General features: G+C 34.9%; 1 protein-coding gene and 1 long non-coding RNA gene across 2 annotated transcripts; both read right to left on the bottom strand.

Annotated features, from left to right (window-relative positions):
- Positions 1-1,034: 1,034 nt before the first annotated feature.
- LOC128216460 (uncharacterized) lies at positions 1,035-7,043 on the bottom strand. Its single transcript, XR_008258075.1, has 3 exons — positions 6,865-7,043; positions 4,141-4,316; positions 1,035-2,758 (listed from the first exon to the last, which is right to left on the bottom strand). It is a non-coding gene; the product is annotated as an uncharacterized LOC128216460 (long non-coding RNA).
- A 1,786-nt stretch (positions 7,044-8,829) lies between these two features.
- Positions 8,830-18,997, bottom strand: LOC128218308 (DNA-binding protein P3A2-like). The gene is made up of 9 exons (XM_052925957.1): positions 18,926-18,997; positions 16,197-16,427; positions 15,718-15,832; positions 14,779-14,911; positions 13,365-13,511; positions 12,737-12,895; positions 11,377-11,619; positions 10,778-10,949; positions 8,830-10,648 (listed from the first exon to the last, which is right to left on the bottom strand). Exons 2-9 carry the CDS (start codon positions 16,384-16,386, stop codon positions 10,389-10,391), a joined length of 1,419 nt encoding a protein of 472 aa, XP_052781917.1. The 5' UTR covers positions 16,387-16,427; positions 18,926-18,997; the 3' UTR covers positions 8,830-10,388.
- Between the last annotated feature and the right edge of the window lie 3,443 nt (positions 18,998-22,440).

Raw genomic sequence — 22,440 nt, 5'->3', positions numbered from 1 at the left:
CTCGAGTTTAAACAGCAAGAGGATAAAAGCGTATAAGAGAAGCAGTACCTACCGAGACGATCGTAACATCGCTTTCTTCGAGGTTTTAGTTCGGACCCTGGCGTCCTCGAGCGATCGCAGTTTTACTGATCGAACGACCGCAGTTGTACTGTATATATGAAAAGGTAATATGGAAGAGTTGACCCGATACCTATATGCGGTATGTTCTTGGGAAGTATTGGGTGCAGTAGAATGATGGTTGGTTTGATAAAGCATCGATGGCATCCCGGCTGTTTATGAAAGCACATAGGACGTTCTTCTCATATTATAAACTAGTATTTGCATGATTCCATTCAAAATGATTTGGATAAGAATGTGTAATCGTCGAAATTGGGATGAACAAGCCCGAATTCTTATACTATTGTTTGGCATCATTGTTTTAACAAACCCTGCTACTAGTATATAAAATTCAGAATTTAAGCAAGCCCGACAGACATTTTACCCGTTAAAGGGCTTGCTGGTTTGTGTCAATTTTGACCTCTGCATATGGAATCCGCTAACAACGCAGTTTCTCTGACGAAGGTTATTTACATACATCACAGTATTCTAAAAAAAACAAGCTGTTCCCCCTTTGAGTATAAAAAACTGTCTTAACTGATTAGCGGGTGACCCTTGTATTGCGATGTTGTTAGCTTGTTAATCAGGATTGCACCCGAACATCTACGCTGGTGCTTATGGTCTTGACAGGCAGTTGGTAATTCCAACCTAAAGCGCAGCAGTGTTGATTAAGTTTTAACATCCTGTTAAGTGAACCATAGTTCTAGCTCAATATCCGCTTCCCATCACTGCATTAACACTATCTCTACATTTGTATGGCAAGCGATGAGCTAAAATTGGTTACGTTATTGTAAACGGCATCGTCAACAGTTTATTAAAAAAATGTCATTCTGCATGATTTTACAACTTACTCGTCGTGGTAATTGGCATTAGAGCGACAGGGCGGGGGCATGACAGTAATATTTACCATTGCTGTCCATAAACAATCAAATTCAATATTTCGTATGATGGTGTTCTTCTGGAGGATCTCTTTACAAAAATGTCGATAAATCTAAGGCTCATATAATTTTCAAATTAATAGTAGTATCGTGAATGAAGTATAACATATGACATTATATTAATTATTAATTATTGATGCAAATAAAGACTACTCTATCAAGTTGATAAAGACAAAGATTTGCTCTGAAAAACAGCCAGTGTTATGGTTCTTTTGCATGGCATAAGTCCACAATGAGATATTTCTGAATGGAGTTTGAAGTCAATTGCACTGAGCAAAAATGAGTTAAAGACAAGGCAATTACTAAAAAACACCCATGAGTTCCTGTGCACTACACTTCTAAATGAGATATATTAGTATATGATGTAATTATGCATAGGCCATCGCCCATGTGTTTTTTTTAAATGTGTTCATCTTTACCATCATAGGAAACTAACAATTAAAAAAGAAGCAGGTTTTGTAAAACTAAATAAAAAATAAATATATAATGTTCAACAACACAACTTAACAAATTAATATTCTGCCTGTGAATGGTACAGAGAATTATAAACGTATATATATACATACCAAGACATTTTAAATAAATACCAGCAACATTTATATGCAAACATACATGCACAAAATAGACACAGGTAAAAGCATGTGCATCATTAGATTTGAGCGTAATCCTTAAAAAGAATACGACTTAAATTTTCAAATATTTTACAATGTATTTGCCAAAAATGATCAAATACTGATGACTTTCAAACCAATGTGCACTCACTGATGAAATATTAGATCGGAAATCTGATTATATGGTTGCATTTTAACACAGGGTGACCAAGAAAAGGGCATATGGACAATAAAACAGCATATAATATCACTATAAGCATACATACATATTATATAAAGAAATATAAATGTAAAAAAGAACGCACACTTTATAACAGCGACAAAGGTGCACCAATATTAAATCAGTTTGATTTAATTGCAGAGTCAACTAGAAGACCGCACATATTTACAGTACTTATCAATTTGAAACCAAAAAAAATATTAACAGACGACTGTTGCTCACGCTTGACCACATTGGTCATTTGATATTGAAGATGAATTTCATTTTATATGCATATGTCCATGCTATTCCGATGTTAGAAAGAAATATCTAAAACGTTGTTACTACATGCACCCTTCTGTATACAAATTTCTACGAATATTGAAATCAAATGATAGAAATGAATTTATTAAACTAGCTTTGTATATTAAAGAAGCTCTTTTATTCGAAATAATTTGTTGAATGTTGAAAGATAAATATTAAGTTCAGCCTCCATTTTTTGTTACACATAGTATGTTGCTTTTGTTACACATAGAATGTTGTGTTATATAAAACAAAACGTATTTACCATTACATGTTGTATATACACATTGTAATGTTATATGAAGATATATATGTTTATGTAGATGTTGTTCAAGTGGTACAAGTCTTAATAAAAATGTCTGTCTGTCTGTCTGTCTGATATGAGGTGATAAGGTGGAGGCTTGTCCATCGGTTTCTGTACCGATTTTTCAACCGCTTCCTCGTAGCTTGGCAACCCAGCGAATATGTCCACCTGAGGAGTATCGCGGTCAGTTTGCGCCGTCCGCTCTAGGTAAGCGAACACAGAGTTTCTAAGAACTGGGTCTATACTTATGGAGTATATCATATTTAATGAAGGATCGGCGGATCGGTCAGATTCACGCTGCAATCCACTGAAATAACGAGAAAAATACGTATATTGATGCGACTTATAGATCTGCAGATAGAGATGCTCTCCGTCTGAATATAGAGTTGGGATCTCTAATTATATAAGTACTTGGGGTTTACCTATACGTTTATTATTATTTGTTTTATTGATAAGTTTCCTCAAGTTAATGCATACTTTGATAAGATTCACCTTTTGTTTGTAATCTTTATTAAGGATTGTTGGGAAAACGTAATCATATTTTCTCTGTCTCAATGTGCAACATATTCAGAAAATTTGAAATGTCGATCATCAAAATCATGTTTCAATTCGATTCCATGCTATGTTATTGCACACAGTGGCTTGATGACAAAGGCTCATTAAGATCACAATAAATAATTTCAACTAGCCAAAATTATATTTTATACATACTTCAACATGTATATCATCAATATACTACATTGCCATAAACATAAAATGAGATTTGACAAAATTTAAAAATACCCTATACTGTTTCATATTACAGTATAGCGTATTTTTTAATTTTGTCAAATCTCATTTTATGTTTATGGCAATGTATTATATTGATGATATACATGTTCAAGTACGTATAAAATATAATTTTGGCTAGTTGAAATTATTTGTTGTGATCTTAATGAGCCTTTGTCATCAAGCCACTGTGTTATTGCATCCTATAATGAAGACATATGACTAGAAAAAAAAATGTGGAAAACATACAACAGTATTCACTATTTAATAAACAAACACATATACATATAATATAGAGGATGTATACACAATCAGTTAAGTGATAATGAATCTGCATGTACTATACAGTGTTTCCAACGTGACATTAAATATACATTTAATAACACAAAGAAACAGACGGCATTTGAAATAACCATAATTTATTTGAGGGGTTTATACATATAATATTCGGTAGATCGCTAACACTTAAAACCAGTTTGCACTGTAGGTGATGCTATTGAGACAGTTATGTACATTGATGTGGCTGTTGCAATGATTGGGTCAACCTACCTACGAACAATCAGGCACACCTTTGCCAGGCATATATGTGTCAGTACAGGCCGAGGATATTTGGTACGCTGACAGACTCTTCGATTAGAATATCTAAATAATTCCACGTACAAAATCACAGTGCATTTACACACAGGGGCAGGGTGCGTTGTTTTGACACACTCCTTTAACCACGCCCCCACCATTTTTTAGGGAGAAAATCCTAGGCGTATCATTTTCAATAACCTCGGGATTTTTTTTGCTAAATATGGGAAGGGGCGTGATCAAGAGGTTGTGTTAAAACAACGCAACTTGCCCCCATTAATCACACGTACAAAAAGCTTAAAAAATATATTTTATATAACATTACATGCACATTGTCTATATACCTACCGTGGTTGTTTAAATCGTCGTCTGAGGTTACATACGATAATGCACATGATGAACATTGCTATCGCAGTGAAAATGAACGCATACCATGCGGAATTGGAAAGAGACGTCATCGTCACGAGGCTGTTGTTACTTAGAGGTATTCAGTAGAAAGCTTTTACATCATTGTAGTCGTGCTCCTGAGCCAAATAAAAACAAAGTCGTGATAATATTTAACTAAGATGTTAAACTCGTAGTTTGTAATTAGTTCTGGCATTGAACCACACTTATTCAGGAGCAATACATATATATGAATATATATAATTTTCTGTTGGTTGAATCGAATCACCCAAGGAAATTCTTCGGGTTGAACCGTTTCCATCTAAAGCGTGGCTTATCAGCATACATAGTCATGACTAGTGGTATAATGGCGTGTATTGGTCTGACCGCCCGCTTCATTTATTTAAGATTATGTTTCAGATTTTTAAACAAAATTATTTGCACACTTTTTCTCCCTTTCCCAGTCTACCTTCACACATTCTTATAACATGTGTTCAAACAAAATTATGTATATATTAGTTTAGGCATTTGTATATGTTGTAATCATATTACAATCAATCCATGTTTAACTGATACGTTTCAAAGATTATATAAATGTTTTTGCATTCGTAAGTAAATTTTGTGTTTATTGTTACACTGTATTAAGTGTACACAAAGTGAGTATACGGCGGTCCGTTCGAGTAGTATGTGAATCTAGTACAGAGGGTTGGTAAGCGATTGTACGGTGGTAAAAGTTAGAAGTATATGTATGTAGTGCAAGGTGGCAGAAACACGTGAAGCAAATCGACAGAGGTTAAAGTCAGTAGTATATGTATCTACAATAAATTATTAAACATTAAGTAATTGTACGGCAGACAAAGTGAGTAGCATACGTATATAGTACGGGGCAGATACACATCAAGTTATTATATGGCGGTTAAAGCGAGAAGTATGTGTATTTAGAACGGGGCGGATACACATCAAGTTATTATACGGAGGTTAACGCGAGTAGAATGTGTATTTAGTACGGGGCATGTACACATTAAGTAAGTATACGGCAGTCAAAGTGAGTAGCATACGTATCTAGTACGGGGCGGATACACATAAATTTGTTATACGGCGGTTAAAGCGAGTAGAATGTGTATTTAGTACGGGCATGTACACATTAAGTTAGTATACGGCGGTTAAAGCGAGTAGTATGTGTATCTAGTACGGGGCGGATACACATCAATTTGTTATACGGCGGTTAAAGCGAGTAGAATGTGTATTTAGTACGGGGCATGTACACATTTAGTAAGTATACGGCGGTTAAAGCGAGTAGTATGTGTATCTTGTGCGGGGCATGTACACATTTAGTAAGTATACGGCGGGGATAAAGCGAGTAGTATGTGTATCTTGTGCGGGGCGTGTACACATTAAGTTAGTATACGGCGGAGTTTAAGCGATTAGTATACGTATATTATAGTACGGGGCGGAAACACATCACGTAATTATACGGCGGTTAAAGTGAGCCGTCTGTGTATTTAGAACGGGGCAAGTACACATTTAGTTAGTATACGGCGGTTAAAGCGAGAAATATGTGTATTTAGTACGAGGCGGATACATATTTAGTTATTATACGGCGGTTAAAGCGAGTAGTATGTGTATTTAGCACGGGTCATGTACACATTAAGTAAGTATACGGCGGAGTTTAAGCAAGTAGTATGTGTTTTTACTTTTTAGTACGGGGCATAAACACATTTAGTAAGTATACAGCGGTTAAAGCGAGAAGTATGTGTATTTATTACGGGGCGTGTTCACATTTAGTTATTATATGGCAGTTTAAGCGAGTTGTATGTGTTTTTGGTACGGGGCGTTCACACATTGAGTTATATTACGGCAGTTTAAGCGAGAAGTATGTGTATTTAGTACGGGGCACGTACACGTAAAGCGAGGCTAGAGCGGTTAATTTGACCAGTATGTGTTGTATCTAATACAGGGGTTTACACGTAAATCAGGTCTATGGAGGTTAAATGGAGGTTTTAAGGGGGAGGGTCGAACATTGAGGTAAAAATGTAAAAATAAACACCGCTATTGTGGTCATTAATTCACGTGATGATCAAGCTCTTTCGGCTCTCAGGGCTTTTTCTCGATGTTTTATTCCAAGTTTGTAGGTTAAGGAAAAATAGTTATTTGATATAGACGAATCGAATATGTTCAAGTGTGGACAGCAAGAATTTGAAAATTCAAGCTGTTTTTGTCATATTATCTATCCAAAGTTGCTTAAATGTTCTGTGTTTTGGTATTGTTTCGCCATAAATACGAGAAGTTAAACCTCCTGGCAGGCTAAATGTTATATAAGAAATAAATAATACGTTAGGTCGGATGGTTCTGTCTTCTATACAGATGGAACTTTGAAACATTAGATGAAAGAACTAAAATAGTTCATGTAAGTTGTTATACGAGTAGGTTATAACCATGTACAATTTAGTCCAAGTCTTTATTAGAATATACTTAATTAACATTATTCGACTGAGAGTATTGTTTGAACTGGATTTGGTGAACAATGAGACTTCAAACCGATTAACATGCACACAAAAAATGGGTTAGTTAACATTAGAAAACATTCCACACGTACATGTCACGAGTTACAAATATACCCTGTTATATTATACAAACTTTAGAAGAGTTGACAATCAGTGTTTAAAACACAGATAAAAGTATACGTACATGGAACTGTTGAACAAATTCGAGCCAGTAAATAAATGAATGTATATATTCCTTCCGTGTTTGTGTAAATACTTGCTTAAATTATTCAGTACGTGAATATTACGTATTAAAGGTAGAACACATTAAAAGTTCATTCAAAGTAAAAATAATATTCTACCCGGATATGTATTGCCACTGTGGGTAGTTTGATGACGACGTATACACACGTTATATATGGTCTGAAGTGTTAACTTAAACTTCTTGATTGTCTTCTTAAAATCAATGACAATCATATATATTGTCATGCAATAGTTCAACTTGAATGTATAAGGTGACGGAAAAGTGATCAATTAAACGTGTGTTCAAAGTGAAAATAGATATTTGATTTACATTTTTGTATTACAATGACAATATTTTTAAAAGTTTGGTTTGTCCGTCTTTAATTATTTGATTATACAAAAGTGTTAAAACCTCAAACAATAGCTTAAATTAGGAAAAAATCAAAAACAGTATAAAAACACATAGTTCAGGCCATAATTAAAACAAATCTAAAATCCCTCCCAACAATGAGGTTCCATCTTGAAATATCAAGCATAAAATCATTGTAGAGAGTTTAAGAGTTGAGTGCTTCGGTATTACACCCTTTATAATTTAGCTGTTCATTTCAGTGGAACGAAACAACAGTATGTGGACATGAGTTTGTGTTAAATACCGTTAACTTATCTCGAGACCTCACTTTCTCTGTTATATGCTGTATTACCTTCTTCACAAACTGTTATGTCTGTAATACCCGCTAAATAACGAGAGCTGTCGTAGGACAGCGCCCTTTACTATACGCTATAATAATGATGTAATATGTGCCTGTCAGAAGCAATAAAAACGCCAAATTAAACAAAACGCAATGCAAAGAAACCAGGTTTTGAATAATTGACAGAAGAGCTTCAGCCTTCGTTATGAGATTCAGTTTCAACTGTTGTTTTTTTTCTATTTTAGTAACAGTGACCTTGACCTTGACTACCAGGGAAGTCCTCCATAAACTCTTCCTACATACCGGGTTTGGTCACAATATGTCAACCCTTACTAAAGTAATTCCGTACCAAGCGGTTATCCACTTTAGTCATAGTGACCTAGGAGCCCCGAACGCCACCGCCCCGCCCGAATAATAACGTACGTCATTTTAAAAACCAGGTTTGTGAAAACCTGGTAAAATAAATGAAAATGTGTCAGTCAAAAGCAGTTAACAAAAAAACTTTAAAAAGTATTTAAAAAAGTAAAAATATGTAATTCAAGGGCCATAATGTGTATTTAGGGTTAATGTGGAGTTGTGTTACCTAACTTGTGTGATGGCTACTGTCTAAAGTATTCGGGCCATTAGATAAACAGTATTTTAGACCCAGTTAAAACCCAAGGCCCTCCAAAACCAACCAAACTTTTTAATTCGATCAAGGGCCATACTTTGTATTAAGACATGGAGTAATGCTACTTTAGTGTGTGATGGCCGTAAACTGTGTGAAGTATAAAGTCAATCGAATAAAGGCACGGCCTCTAAACGCCAGCTCCACCACTTTACGGTGGTGCAAAAAAAGAGCTATCGACACTTCCGTGGTGGAGCTGTGCCCTATGTTTACATGAACAAACGTGAGTATGATTTATATTTTATTTGATAATTTCATTTAACGGACATATTTCGAAAATCGGAGAATGTGTTACCGTGTAAGAACACTTCTACTGTAGGATGGTAACTATTTTGTTTCGATATTGTGCAAACTGTGGTGCCAGGACCTTTTCTCCCGAATCGGACTTGTGCATATTTTGAGATCTTCCCTGATGCACATACACCTTCCATAATTATAACCCCTTTGCCTATCAGCAGGTAAAAATAGGTATGCATATAATTTCTTAAACAATTGTAGTTACATGCATAGGTCATCACACATGTTATCAAAATTGTGTTCAGCCATCATAGGAAACCATAAATTAAAAAAGCAGGTTTTGTATATTTATTTTCAAGATCTAAAAAAAATATATATATAAATAATGTTCAACAACACAACTTTACAAATCAAGATTCTGCCTGTGAATGGTACAGAATTATAAATGATGTATTTATACCAAGACATTTCAAATAGATACCAGCAACCTTTAATTGCAAACAAGCATACACAAAACAGACCCAGGTCAAAGCATGTACATCATTAGATTAGAGCTTTATCCTAAATTAGAATACCAACTTAAATGTTCAGCCAATGAAACTGCAGACAGGCAATCATTAAGCACTAGAATTTAAACTTATGTTGGTATTTAGATGTCCACCTTCTTTCAATCTTTAGATACAAACTCCCTGCATCAGAGTTTGTGTTGACAATGTGTCAGCCAATGAGGTAATATTCCAGGAAGTTAGTAAGATGACCTGAAGTAATATCTTTATGATAAAGAAGGGTTTGCTCACTCTGCCTGTTCTTAATCATTAAGAAATTACTTGAGGTCATCTAACTATAATATAAGTAATTATAGAATTCGGCTTAGAATATAAAATTATGTGTCCATACTTGACAGTAGTAGGCAACTACTGCATGTACTTGGGTTATTTTATTATGGATCTAACATAAATTGAATAATTGAGGAGACTTAAATATAAACTATTAAACCGCTGTTTTGTCAAGGTCAAATGATTTTAACATTATTGTTAGTAGAAGTACACCATATGATAACCCAAATATGTACTAGTCATTTAGAAGTAAGTAACCATGCTTTTATATAAAAGTTTGAACTCAACCATTTTGAAAAAAAATACTGAGTATATTGTAGCTAAGATACATTTTAATTTTAGTTCACCTTATTAAATGTAATCATCTAAAAGATAAACTGTTACCCCCACGTCTGAAATGAACATGATTTCTAATGAATTGCAAAAACTAATTAGGCTAATTATATAATGTTAAAGTTGTTCATACAACACAATATATAGCATAGCTACAAAAACTTTTATGTAAAAAGATAGTAGTTCATATAGCAATGCAGTGCTATTAATTTGATCAAATAAAAATTACTTTTCGTGCACATTAAGCTATTCCACAATACATCAACTTCTATCCAAATTCACAATTTCACTGTTTAATATAATTATCAATTATAAAAACAGAAGCATCCTGCATGATTCTTTATAACAATATTGGACAAAGTATTTGGCAAAATTGATGAAATACTCAAACCCATATCCATCCATTTGGTACCTGAATGTTTGTTTTAAAGCATTACTATGAAGTTAAATGCAAATCTGGATTTGGATATTCAGCCTTATGTGACACATTATTATGGCTTCTGACAGATCACAATATGATACTTGAATTTAAGGCATGTGATATGCATGTGACACTTCTTTTATGTACTACGCATGTGCATGAAATAGTTCTTGCTTAGCCACCACCACTGTAGTTTTGGACCCATATCTCAATAATAAATGCCATCAGAGGTATTAATGCATCATATTTAACAACAAATGCTGTGTTGTATGCTCTTTGATATAACACTTTATGAAACCTTCATCATGTTTCCTGCAGACTTGGCCCTGCAGACTGTGAGAGATGCACCACCTCCATCATCTGCTGTTGTTGCTGATGCAGTTGTTGAAGGTGTTCCTCCACCTCCTTGGCTCCTTCCACCTGCTGTTGCTGTTGTTGCTGCTGGAAGTTGTGCTGCTGTTGCTGCATGGGGACCAGTGTTGGCTGGGTTTGGCCATGCTGTACTGACTGTGGGGTGTGGACTAGTTGCTCATATACAGAAGCTGGAATCGTCATCAGGCCAGCTGTAAATGAAAGCACATTTTAGCACATGTTTTCACCAACATTGATAATGATTCGTTTTTTTTGACGACTCTGAAATGTACAAATTACCTACTGGATACTACTATGAAACACGAACAATTTTGACATACTAGCAGGGTCAGTAGATATCTGTATAAAGTCTCCGTTAGGCATGAGTATTCTGCCGGCGGTGACCCCAGGGGGTAGCTCTATGGTGGTAGGCTGTATGGCGACGCCCTGGATCCCGGACTCCTGTAGCTGGCTAGCCTCTACAATCTCCGAGTTCAGGCTGTCTGAGGGCATCTAGGGCAAAAGTATTGATATGAATTAGTAAAGCAAGGGTGTAGGGTCGATTGTTCAGAAAAATGTTAACAAGTAAACAATTTTGTTAACAGCACCTCAATTTGTAATTTTTCTACCACATAGGACCTATTTTGTTCAAATTTAAAATGTCACATTGGAATATTTGACAAAAATCGGTACCAGATGGAGAGTAAATCTTTGACAGTCAGGACTTTTCAGAACAAATGATACATCACAAATACCCAGTTTATTTTTAATAGGCACCTGATATATTTCAAACCAACACAAAAATCATGACTGTTCAAGATCTACTCCTGTACCAGATCTAATCCACTACTAGTACTTTTGAGCATTAGAAACATAATCTTATAACAACTATATACACAACCAAAACAAATACATGCTGTTTCATGTTTTGTCAACTCACAGTGTTTACTGCCTGCACCACAGTAGCTTGAGATCCGTCTGGCAGAGTAACAACAGAGTTTGGAGTAGCGTCTATATGTATAATAGACACAGAACCATCTGGGTTCGTGATAGTCTGGATCATTGTGTTCATTAGGCCTGACTGGGGAAATGCTGCCTCACCAAATATGTTCAACAAGTCTTCACGCCCATGATGTTTATAACAGTTTTTCACTATTGCCCGTAGTGCATCTGTCCATGACACCTGTTTATAAATGCCAAATTTTATGCTTTGCTTCACATGAAAATATCAATATTATCAATTATATATATTATCAAGTTAATTACTTAAAGGGATTAGACACCTGATGATTGAATTTCAAGAATATAAGAAAACTTGTCAAAAATTAACATAAAATTAATATTGTTGTGTACAACACATTGAATCACTTACTGATGTTAACACATGGCTTACAACACATTTATTTTTTCAGTTTTTGCATAGTTTTCCAAATCAAAATCTACTTGGATTGTGTACCCCTTAAGTCATATTAAGTTAAAGAGTCATCATATTTATCATCACTAATCACTTGACTTTCACATGCTAAACTTCATGGCTTCCAAAAAGAACAAACTGCAGAAGGCAGTGGAATACTGCTGTAAAACAACATAGACACAAGGCCTGACAGATTGACATCGGTGATGATCTTGAACGATAGAAAGTTTTAAAAGTGATTTTCACAGCTGACAGTCAGCAAATTGGCGTAATCCCTTCTTGACAGGTGAAACGGTCATGTGCCTTGCAGGGTGTTTGGAAAAAACATTTGAGTTCTTTTAAACAAGGGAACTATTCTGTCCCATTTTAAAAATGGGGAATCTCAGCTGAGACTGCATGTTGGCCATGTTGACTGTTGCGTTTATTCCTTTAATCATGTAATATGATGTATTATCCGCCACATCAGTGGTTGAAATTAACACAAGCCCACAAGCCCTTCACTGGTAAAATGTCTTCAGGGCTTGCTAAAATTCTGAATTTTATATAGAAGGGCTTGTTCATAAAATTGATGCTAAGCAACATAATTAAAATTCGGGCTTGTTCATCCAAAAGTCTAATTTTGATTGCTGCCACATACTTGTTTCTTTTGACACTTCTAGGCTTGTTTTAAGGAAATAGTGAAGTTGCCTATTTTGATACTATCTGGTGTCTAGTTCCTTTCAAGTCGGCTATTTTTTTGTGTCTTGACAACCACCACATAAAATGAGAAAAAAAAGGAATAAATATATTTTGTAATTGTTAATTACGGTACATTTTGTATTTCAAATTCAATATATGGCTGCAGTATATTAGGTTTACAAATCATATAAAAGAAGAATAACTGTACATTTCGTTTTTGTTCGTCTGTGCGTACATCACTTCTCACATTAGCCCAGGGCACTTCATTGGGCCACCATGGCGGTCTACATTCCATCTTTCCCCACCCAGGTTTGCTGCGCAATGTGGAATATTTCAACATCTCCGGAATAAAGTTACGCAACTGGGCCTAGCAAGAAAAGTTGTAAAAGTAACATTATCAATAAGTTGTCACTATGGAACACTTCTTAAATCAAAGAAAACACTGCAACATATTACTTTTTCATGAGAATATCCATTGAGTTCCTGTAGAAACTATGGATAAACCTCTTTATCACATAATTCAATGGATTATTCTTAGTCCAGCTCTTTGTACACTTTATGGCAACTTAGAAATATGTGTTCTATTTCATAAGAATAAACAAATATCAATGATGTGTTCTGAACTATAAACTTAACTATTAACCTGTGAAAGGGAAAACAATACAAAACCTCTTGCTACAAAGGAAACAGGCATCTGTTCCTCAAGAATAGAATAGAAAAATGCCAAGTACTGCACCTAATCTTGAGCTGTTGATACTTCTAAGTTTTTGTTTGATAGCTCACTTGATCAGTCGAATAAAACCAATAAGTATACCTCAAATCTCTGACAGTAATACCTGTGTCATTTTATCTATAGGTGTAGGGATGCCGTCCAGTGCAAGGGCAGGTAACTCAAACACACCAGGGTCAAGGTTGTGCTCAGGTGTATGCTCTGCTAGGGCTGTGTCCAGATCCTGTAGGATCATGTTCTTGGAATTCTTGATCTAAAATCACATGTACATAAAATGACATGATGGTTTTCATGTACCAGTCGTGGAAATTACACTTTTGTATGCACAAGCCCGAATTCTCATATTATTAGTTGGCATCAAATTTTTGTAAAAGCCCTGCTATATAAAATCCAGAATTTGATCAAGCATTTAACCAGTGTAGGGCTTGTATATTTAAAGTGACGGTACACCAGATTGGCACCAAAAAGTTTTTTTTCTGTAACGCATAGATCTCAGGACAATTATCTAATAGAATGTGTTACGCTTTGATATCATAATTGTAAAAAAAGTACCAAAATGTAAAAAAAAAATTGTGTCGGGGACCGGGTTCGAACCCGTGACGCCAAAATTGCTGTCTAGTGCCGTATATACTGAGCAACGGCAGCTTACTCTAATTGGGTGACATAATATCACGTGATAACACCGACTAGTCAATCACGTATAAGGAATGAATTCTACCTGGTAGCCATACCCAGTAATCTTTTTTAATGGAAAAATACGAAATAACTGCTAAACTTAAATAAATTGTAAACAGGGCTTTTTCACCTTCTTTGCTAGGGGCCGAAATAAGGCTACTTGACAATTGGGGAAAATGGTAGTTTTTCCCAATTTCCAGATATTTTTTCCCAAAAAGGAAGATCTTACTTCAAAAATTTAAAATAAAAATTATCCTGTTTGAGCAAACTATTCTTTTTCAGCTAGAAGTAGACTCACACGTAAGATATGAGCCTGTTTTTTGTAACATGAGTTCCAAGTTTCATATGGATACCTTGACCCATGTTTAAAAGGTGTCTTCAATCCTCATATGTGGAATTTCCCATTTTTGAGATGTCTACGCATTTAAATTTCACAATTTGCAGTATTTCACGCGTTTAAATTTCCCAAATTGAAAAGGCAAGGCCTCTTCACAATTTTGGGTGAAAAAGCCCTGGTAAACTATGTGGTACTTCAGTTAGTAAGTTTCAATGCATTGTACACATCGATGCCAGGTTTATGTCAGCTTTCAACAATTTTCTTCTTTTTTTCTCGCTATTTTATCATATGGAGTACAGCCCCTTTAAGTATGAGAAAAAAGAAAACATAACTGAGACCAGTAAGTAGGATTAAAATTACCAATCACAATCACTTAAAGTCATAATTAGCATTACTTTCTGAGATTTTAAGGTTAGAAATAATAGATCTGTGTGCATTATGTCAAAACCCTGATTCAGTTTGATTTATATCTTTGTTTAAACCTATTCCTATACACTTTTTTACCCACCACAGATTCAAGGGGCTGTGAACCAAACACTTTGTAAGAGTTGGCATTGGACACTTTGCTTGGTGTGCAACATAAAATTACGGCCTGCTGCCCGATACGAGTTGTGTACTCCTCAATGCAACTTTTCAGTTTTCTGAAAAAAGACAAAACATATTAATCCAAACATCATTTTGATCTTCCAAGCAAACTACCATACAAACTGACAGGGATATCTCATTTGAAGTCACCTCATTCTTATTGATATTCTCACTTATTTTTCATTTAGAATATGAATCAACACATACATAGTCATTTGGTATATACGAATTTAATTAGGCTCTTGGGTGAAAGACACATACCACTAGACCACTCTGACCTTTATATAGTCATTTATGTTTAGTCATAAACAATTATGTGCTTCTTCTAGAGGAATATTCAAGCTTGCTCACTTGTGCAAACAGTGCAAAAGAAAAAGATAAGTATATAAAGCTAATTTGCTTTAAAAAATACTTGCTAGAAAGTTTTCAGACATTTCCAAGTTCCAAGAATACATGAATTACCAGTATCTAGGTAAATGTTTTAGGAACAAAAAGTGTTTTGAGCTAGAACTGACTCAGGTAGTAAAATGGGCAATTCAAATTGTGTTTTTTTTGGTCCGTAACATTTCTTTTTGAGACTGTTCAGCCCAAATTTATTGAAAATCCGGTACAAATCATGGTATTAATCAGTCTTACATTTCTTCTGCAAGAGATCTGAAAAATTCAGTGGTTGAAACTTGAAAAAGCCAACAAAGATTTTATAAAAGTTAAATGGAGGTCAGGCTTGTTCAAGGAATCAAGCTTCATTATTTGACAGCTGTTAAATTCATGAAATATGAACCACAGGCCCTTACATGTGTGTAAAACGATTGTTCTGTTTGACTTAACAGTTCAAATTTCTAGGCAAGCATGTTAAACTTACCTCAACAATCTAGTCTGTTGTCTTTTTCTGACTGCAGGGTTCGTTTCAAACAGGTGTGGTCTTTTCCGCCTCCTTCCTGAAGTGATAGCTGCAGCTGCCGCCATTCCAACAGGCCCTTAAGAGAGTAACAACACTACCAATCTTGTATCAACACCGCATACTTATAAACTGTCTTATATATTTTCCGGAAACACATTTTGTTTAAACAAAGTTTGAATGTTCTTTTACTCATTCAATAGACTAATTATCATCTTTGTCATCTTTGAAATGTAAATGATGTTTATATATATATATTTAATTATTAGGTAACAACACAATGCTGTAATCATCTGCCGTAATAAGAAAGTGTTTACTTTCATACATATGTAGCTTTCAACACGCAAAATTACATGTTAAAATGCCCAGTTTTTTAAGGAACTTCTTAATATTTCAATGATAGTCTGTTGCACAAACCAAAGGTACTGTATAAAAAAACAAACCCGCAGCAGCCAGCTGTGAAGTGATGTCATCATGGGAAATACCCTGGTCCATCAGCTCTGATGCGTCAAATGTACTGTCTGGTGAACTGAGATCACTGTCATCGTCCATCATATCAGCCGACATCCCAGAGCTGTTTATAGTGATGGTGTTCGCTATTGAACTCTGCATGCTTACTGCTCCAATATTCATGCCTGATCACTTTTTGGATATCCGAAAGAATGCCAAACAGCCTAAAAAAAAGAATTAGGTAAAAGATAGATATTTATCATTCATGGGACACAAACTAAATATTATCAATCCTGTACCGAGATTATCATGTCCAGATCATCACTCAGTGAGTGTTGTCAAGCAAATGTTTTTATAGTGTCAACACCAAAGTAATCAGCATACTTTTTAGGCTTTGGTCTGAATAAACGGCCCAGAAACAATAACAGGACAAGTTTTAATACTACCAATGCTCTCATATTCCCCCTACAAGTTCATGCCTACACTTACAGTAGAAAAGAAATGGGCTGGCGTCCATCTATAGTTCAATTTCTTGGCAAAACTTCTTGCACTACAACTGTTTTCTAATAATTTGATTTACTCTAGACATGTTCTTTTAGATTTAAACACGTTGTTTTACTGTCACCCACAATCAAAAGTAAAAATTACATCACACACAATGCAATGTAAATATGAGTTTTTGAAAAAGAAATCTGTACACTTTAAAATAAAAATAAATACAAACCGTAACTTATTTCATCCCTTTAAGTGACGATGCAAACTGAATTCATAATAACCCATATATTCTTTGTCAGTATTTGTTCATCAACTTCATAATTAAAAATGTATATATTCAAGTATCATCATCAATTGTTTCACCAACATGTTAAAAACAATTATAAAAATGATTTATCAATCAATAAACACATAGGGCAATCATGTGTTGTAATTTGCGTTTTGATTGAATGACGGAAGTATGCGAGGCCTTCGTATTTTTACTTAAACTTAAGTATGTTATTAAAATTATTATTGGAAAATTTATAAGTGGAAGTGTCAGTGACATTGGATTAGTGGCAGCTAATTAGAGTTTATATGGCTTCATGGGGGTCAAAAATTAGTGACTGTGGCCGGCCATGTTAGCATTTGGTTGCTTAAGGCACATACTTTATATGGTAAAAATCTACGGGGGAATATGAAGAGGCCCGATTAGGCAGATGGTCTTTCAACCAGGTTCGACTGTATATATATGTATATAATTATTTTAGTGAACTATCAAACAAATGTCATTAAGTGATTTCTTTGATTGTCTAAGTGCCACCTTGCCAATGTTTACAAATCTGCACTGACTGACTGCTTCGAAAGCAATAATGTTTAAAATGGCATGCCTGGTTTATACAATTATCAGTTGTTATAAGGTTTATTAGTGCTTGACAACACTTTTCACCATCCATCTCTTTTCATCTTAGTTTTCTTTGCCTTTCATGAACTTTCATCAATTAATGAGAGAGTTCTTAATGTACATTCTGATTGGCTGACTTTTAAAAGCACCGCCTACTGGGGATGATCCACTAAATTGGCTATTACTCTACCCAGTTATCGGATAAGAGATCATTGATTATGAAACCACATGTCTTCTGCACATTACAAAATACACAATAATTTTTTGTAGGACGATGACAAGGGAAGATGCAAGGGCAGCACAGCCCATTTTGGCAGTCAAAGGGGCAGCATTATGTTGGCAGGGGCTCAAAACACCTATCGGAAAACTATCATGAGTTTTGCGTAATATGTCTCAAATATGACGGGGGTCATCCATCTTTTGATGACTATTCCAAATATAAAAAGGGCATTTACGGTAAAAAAAGGCAATAATATAGCAATTGTGAAAAAGGCATTTTGAAATGAATTGAGGACCTCTTTAAAATTATTTGAAAAGATTCCTAATTATATGTTGCTATCATAATTTACTTATTTGCTAGCAAAAATTCAATTTGTTACTCTAATTGAGGATCTCTTCAAAGCAATTGCAGAGCTATAATTTAAGTTCTAGAATTCAATTGTTGAGAGCTTAATTATGTTGTTAACATGACACAATTTGAAACAAAACAATATTAATTTGGATACATTTTGCATTGAATAAGAGAGGTCAAGAGAGGTCTCTTATTCATTTGGAAAGCCCTGCAGTCTTTAATTCAGTTGATTTCTTTAGATCTTCATTTGAAATATACATAGCTTGCCAAAAGATTTGGAGGTCTCTTATTCGATTGATGATATCATTGAGTTTTGATTGGAGCCCTCTGTAAGTGAATTGAAGACTTCTTTAATTATTTCAAGAGCTCTCTAAATGTTTAGTTTGTAGATTTGGCATTCCATTTATTTTAAAAAGGGTTTGTTAATGGGATGAGTGAAAGATAATGAAATAAGTCTCAGCCAGTGCAGAATCATTTTCAATGGGACAAAAAGGTGCAATTATTTAAACTTCATTATTTTAAAAGAAAAAAAGACGAAGGCAACATGAATTCCATTCGTCTGCAAAATAATTGTATGCGCAGTGAACATATTTTTCAATGCGCCAGAGTCTGCGCAGAAGTACAACACAGAAACGCGCGATTTTGTCACTCTTCTGTCACTCTTTCAAGTCATCTTCTCAACAATGGTTCAATAAAGCTCTAGGCTACATAAATATTTTAACAACCAATGACTAATGTTCGAAGATTTTTAATGTTTCAAACAATGTTTTCACCTTTATCCAGCGAAATATTGACATGCGCAAACATTTCATTGCGCATATCGGAACTAGAATTGAAGCGTGTGTGTCAAAACGGTATTCGTAGATCGGTTTTAGCATTGTGCAGCGTTACTTCCCTTTTCGCCGGTTTAATACTTTGTCGAAATTTTTTACATCATAACAGTTAGGGCGCGAATTTGTTTGAAGCATATTAATGCGGTCCAGGTGTATTATAGAATATACTAGGATTCATCATCTATAGGTTTGTTTTTGAAATAATAAACCTATTAAAATCTATTGTGTAATGCTACCTGCTTCAAGTCAAGTCAATATTTGTTTATTGTTGGATTAAATATATAATATTTGAAACATAAGCTATGCTTATTTCATGTCGGTCAAAAATCACGGTTAACACGTTTTGTGATAAATGACTCCATTTTATTTATTATTTTATTCTTCTTATATATTCTTGAAAATGTTGTTATCATTTTCAAATTATTTTGATGGACTTTTTGAGGCGACTTTCTTTTGTATGCTGCTCTTAATCTTTTGTTTATTTGAAAGCCTTGTCATTTATTTTCACATTTCGTGTTTGTTTAAAAACAAGCCGCTCAGATACATTTCTTCTAGGAAGTGAGCAGTATATAACATGCATGTGCTGATCTTAATATTGATTTATACACTAAAGGATTTATACACTAAAGGACTAAAGTTTTGTGTTGGTTTTCAATATGAAATGGTTATTTGCCATGACACTTCTAACATAAAGTTCACTTTTTATTATATTTCGGGAAGAACATCTTGTGACACAGTTCATTTTAGGCTATTCGCATGCGTTTCAGATGATCAGACATGAGCATCGTCATTTTGTCATGTATCTTCTCATGGAGATAACTAAGTAGTCATTTTAATATATTCATGTTGAAACATATTTCTCATGCATTTGCACAATATAAGCCGTTATTATTAACGTAAACGTGCTCATGGATATCGCATAACAATCAATTGTAGGCGATTTTTTACTAAGTGGAATATAAGATCTTAAAAAGAATCTAAGAACTTCATTGTCCAAAGACACTACATAACAATCCATGGTTTTCCGGTTAGCGCAGTGACAAGCGCACTCGCTTCTCACCAAGGCGACCCGGGTTCGATTCCCGGCCTGGGCACATGTGAGTTTGGTAAGTGGTCACCAAGCGGGACAAGTGGGGTTTCTCCGGGTACTCCGGTTTCCCCCATCAACGAGAGTGATTAATATAAGTTGCAATAGCTTTTTTTTAAAATCTTTGTAAAATTAAATAAGTTTAAATTAAAAAGTAAAGCAACAATCCGTCGTGTTTATAACAGTAACGTGGATGCCGCCGTGATCAAAACATTGACCGTAAGACCACGCCCAATCAAAACGTACACATTGAGAAAAAAAAACGTGTTATACATTTGTAAATCATAAATTTAACCAAGATAATATAGCGATTTGTTATTTGAACATCGTCTGTGATATCTTAAAATGCCAAAACTGAATATCACTTTTTTCCAGATGGCTTGCCTTATAACTACGTGTGGTGAGGCGTACCTAAAGCCGTCATAGGAGTGAGGAATACGCGATAATGCCGCCAGGACACAGGAACGGCACAGTATTTCGTTGAAAAGAGGCCATACCTCCGTCAAACATTAGTGGAGTGTAACCAACGTAGAACTTGGCCTATATTTAAACGTGTTAAACAAGTGAACAATTCATTTTTCAAATACATTTTACCTGCCAGAAATTTAGTTTTGGCAAATTCTAAGTTGAAAATGGGCCCGAATGCCGCAAAACAAGAGGCCCATGAGAGCCTACTCTCTCCTAGCAATGTGGCGTTTAAGAAGAAGCTAGTGCACTTATACATATTGTATGAAGTGTCTTAAAATTCCATCCAATAATTTTCAACAATGGGAATATAAAAATTCAATAACTCTAATACCATTCTAGACATAACCTTATTTATGTTTTTCATACAATGCACTTCCTTTCATTGTGCTTTAACATTGTATGTTGTTTTATTAAAATCCATTGAGTAATTAAAAAGTTATGCTGCGGAAAAGAGAAAGTAACAAAGGGTTATAATTATGAAATAAGTGAATACAGAGTTATGGCTCTCACACAATACACTTCCTTTCTTTGTGTTTTACCAAATTCATCCATTATTTTCTAAGGTTATGCTTTGGACGTAAAAATGTGATAAAGAAGAAAAACTCTAAAATTAGCTCACATATAGTTATAGTTTTTCCTCACTGCACTTCCTGTCATTGAGCTTTACCATTGTGTGAAGATTCAATAAATTCCATCCAGTAGTTATAGTTCTTGCACATTGCACTTCCCCTTTTACAGTTTTAATGTAAATCAATGTGTATTTGCCGAGATACTGCCTTAAAGAGCTTATATACCAATGTGTGACCTCGACGCCATGAAGTGTAATATAACTCGCAGTCCCTTCTAGCTAAAGAAACTATGCAAGGTAAAGAAATGGGAGTTTTCACTGCTCCAAATAAACAGTGTCTTTCTAATTAACATAATTTGCTTTGACCATAAATAAGATTATATTAAAACACTGATTTTTTAAACATTTTCGTGTCCGAAATGGTGCATGCACTTTAAGCATATTTTATTACCTTTGTGTCCGATATTCACATAAAAAGTAAATTTGAGGGGTGAGCCGAGTGTGCCCAAACCCCCTTGAACCCGCTAGTGGGCTCATCAGGGATATTAGCAGCCGATTGTTTTGGTTAGCCCTGGTAAAAATAGCACGGGGTCTGTTAGAGTTTGAGGGATTTAGGACAAACAGAACGACTACGCTGATTATAAATCGAAGACGCTATGAGTTTTGAAACAAGACATCTGAGAGGCGGCTGAATAGGTTTAGATGCGAATCTATATCTTTATCATTATCCTAATAACGGTAACCATGAGTTTAAATGATCCAATAGGTGAATTGAAATAAGCGATAATCTAGGAATAATGTGGAACATGTTCCATACATATAAGGTTATCAGGTGCGAACTTATGTCCAACGCCAAATATATGCCTGTATCAGTCATCTTAGCATTCCACTGTTACATAATGCAGATAGATGCAGTGTAAATGATACTAGTTACCAGGGGATTAGCTATGCACATGCATATAAGAATGGCATACTCAAGTCGTATGTACTATTACCTACGCTAAGGGCAACACCCTGAGATTGTTATCACTAAACTTATAAAAAGGGTATGCGCGTGAATATGTGGCGATTTTCAAGCACAATGCCTTGACTTGGCGAAGGTGTCTGACCGGCGACCAGTCACATTGAAAAGGAAGCCAATAATTTTGTAGATTTTCGTTATAGCCGTCTGATTATCATTTCTGTATTAAATATGTTTGATATCGTTGTTTTATCTTTTTACCGACATTCAAATGGCTTCTTTACAACATAATTTCAAGTCAATACATGCATATATATGTAACAAACATTTTGAGTGATAAACCTTTAACTACTTACTAAATAATGCATTTA

Source organism: Mya arenaria, chromosome 14 (assembly GCF_026914265.1).
Source record: "Mya arenaria isolate MELC-2E11 chromosome 14, ASM2691426v1".
NCBI lineage: Eukaryota > Metazoa > Mollusca > Bivalvia > Myida > Myidae > Mya > Mya arenaria.
This window is presented reverse-complemented; position numbering and strand designations above follow the sequence as displayed.

Bases quoted from the DNA above. Each gene is read 5' to 3' on its own strand.
- LOC128218308 (XM_052925957.1), bottom strand. From the start codon at position 16,386: ATGAATATTGGAGCAGTAAGCATGCAGAGTTCAATAGCGAACACCATC. The intron at 12,896-13,364 runs GTATTACTGTCA...TTTTCTTGCTAG, and splicing joins CTATAGATAAAATGACACAG to GCCCAGTTGCGTAACTTTAT. The intron at 10,950-11,376 runs GTGAGTTGACAA...CTTTTGCCCTAG, and splicing joins TGGTGCAGGCAGTAAACACT to ATGCCCTCAGACAGCCTGAA.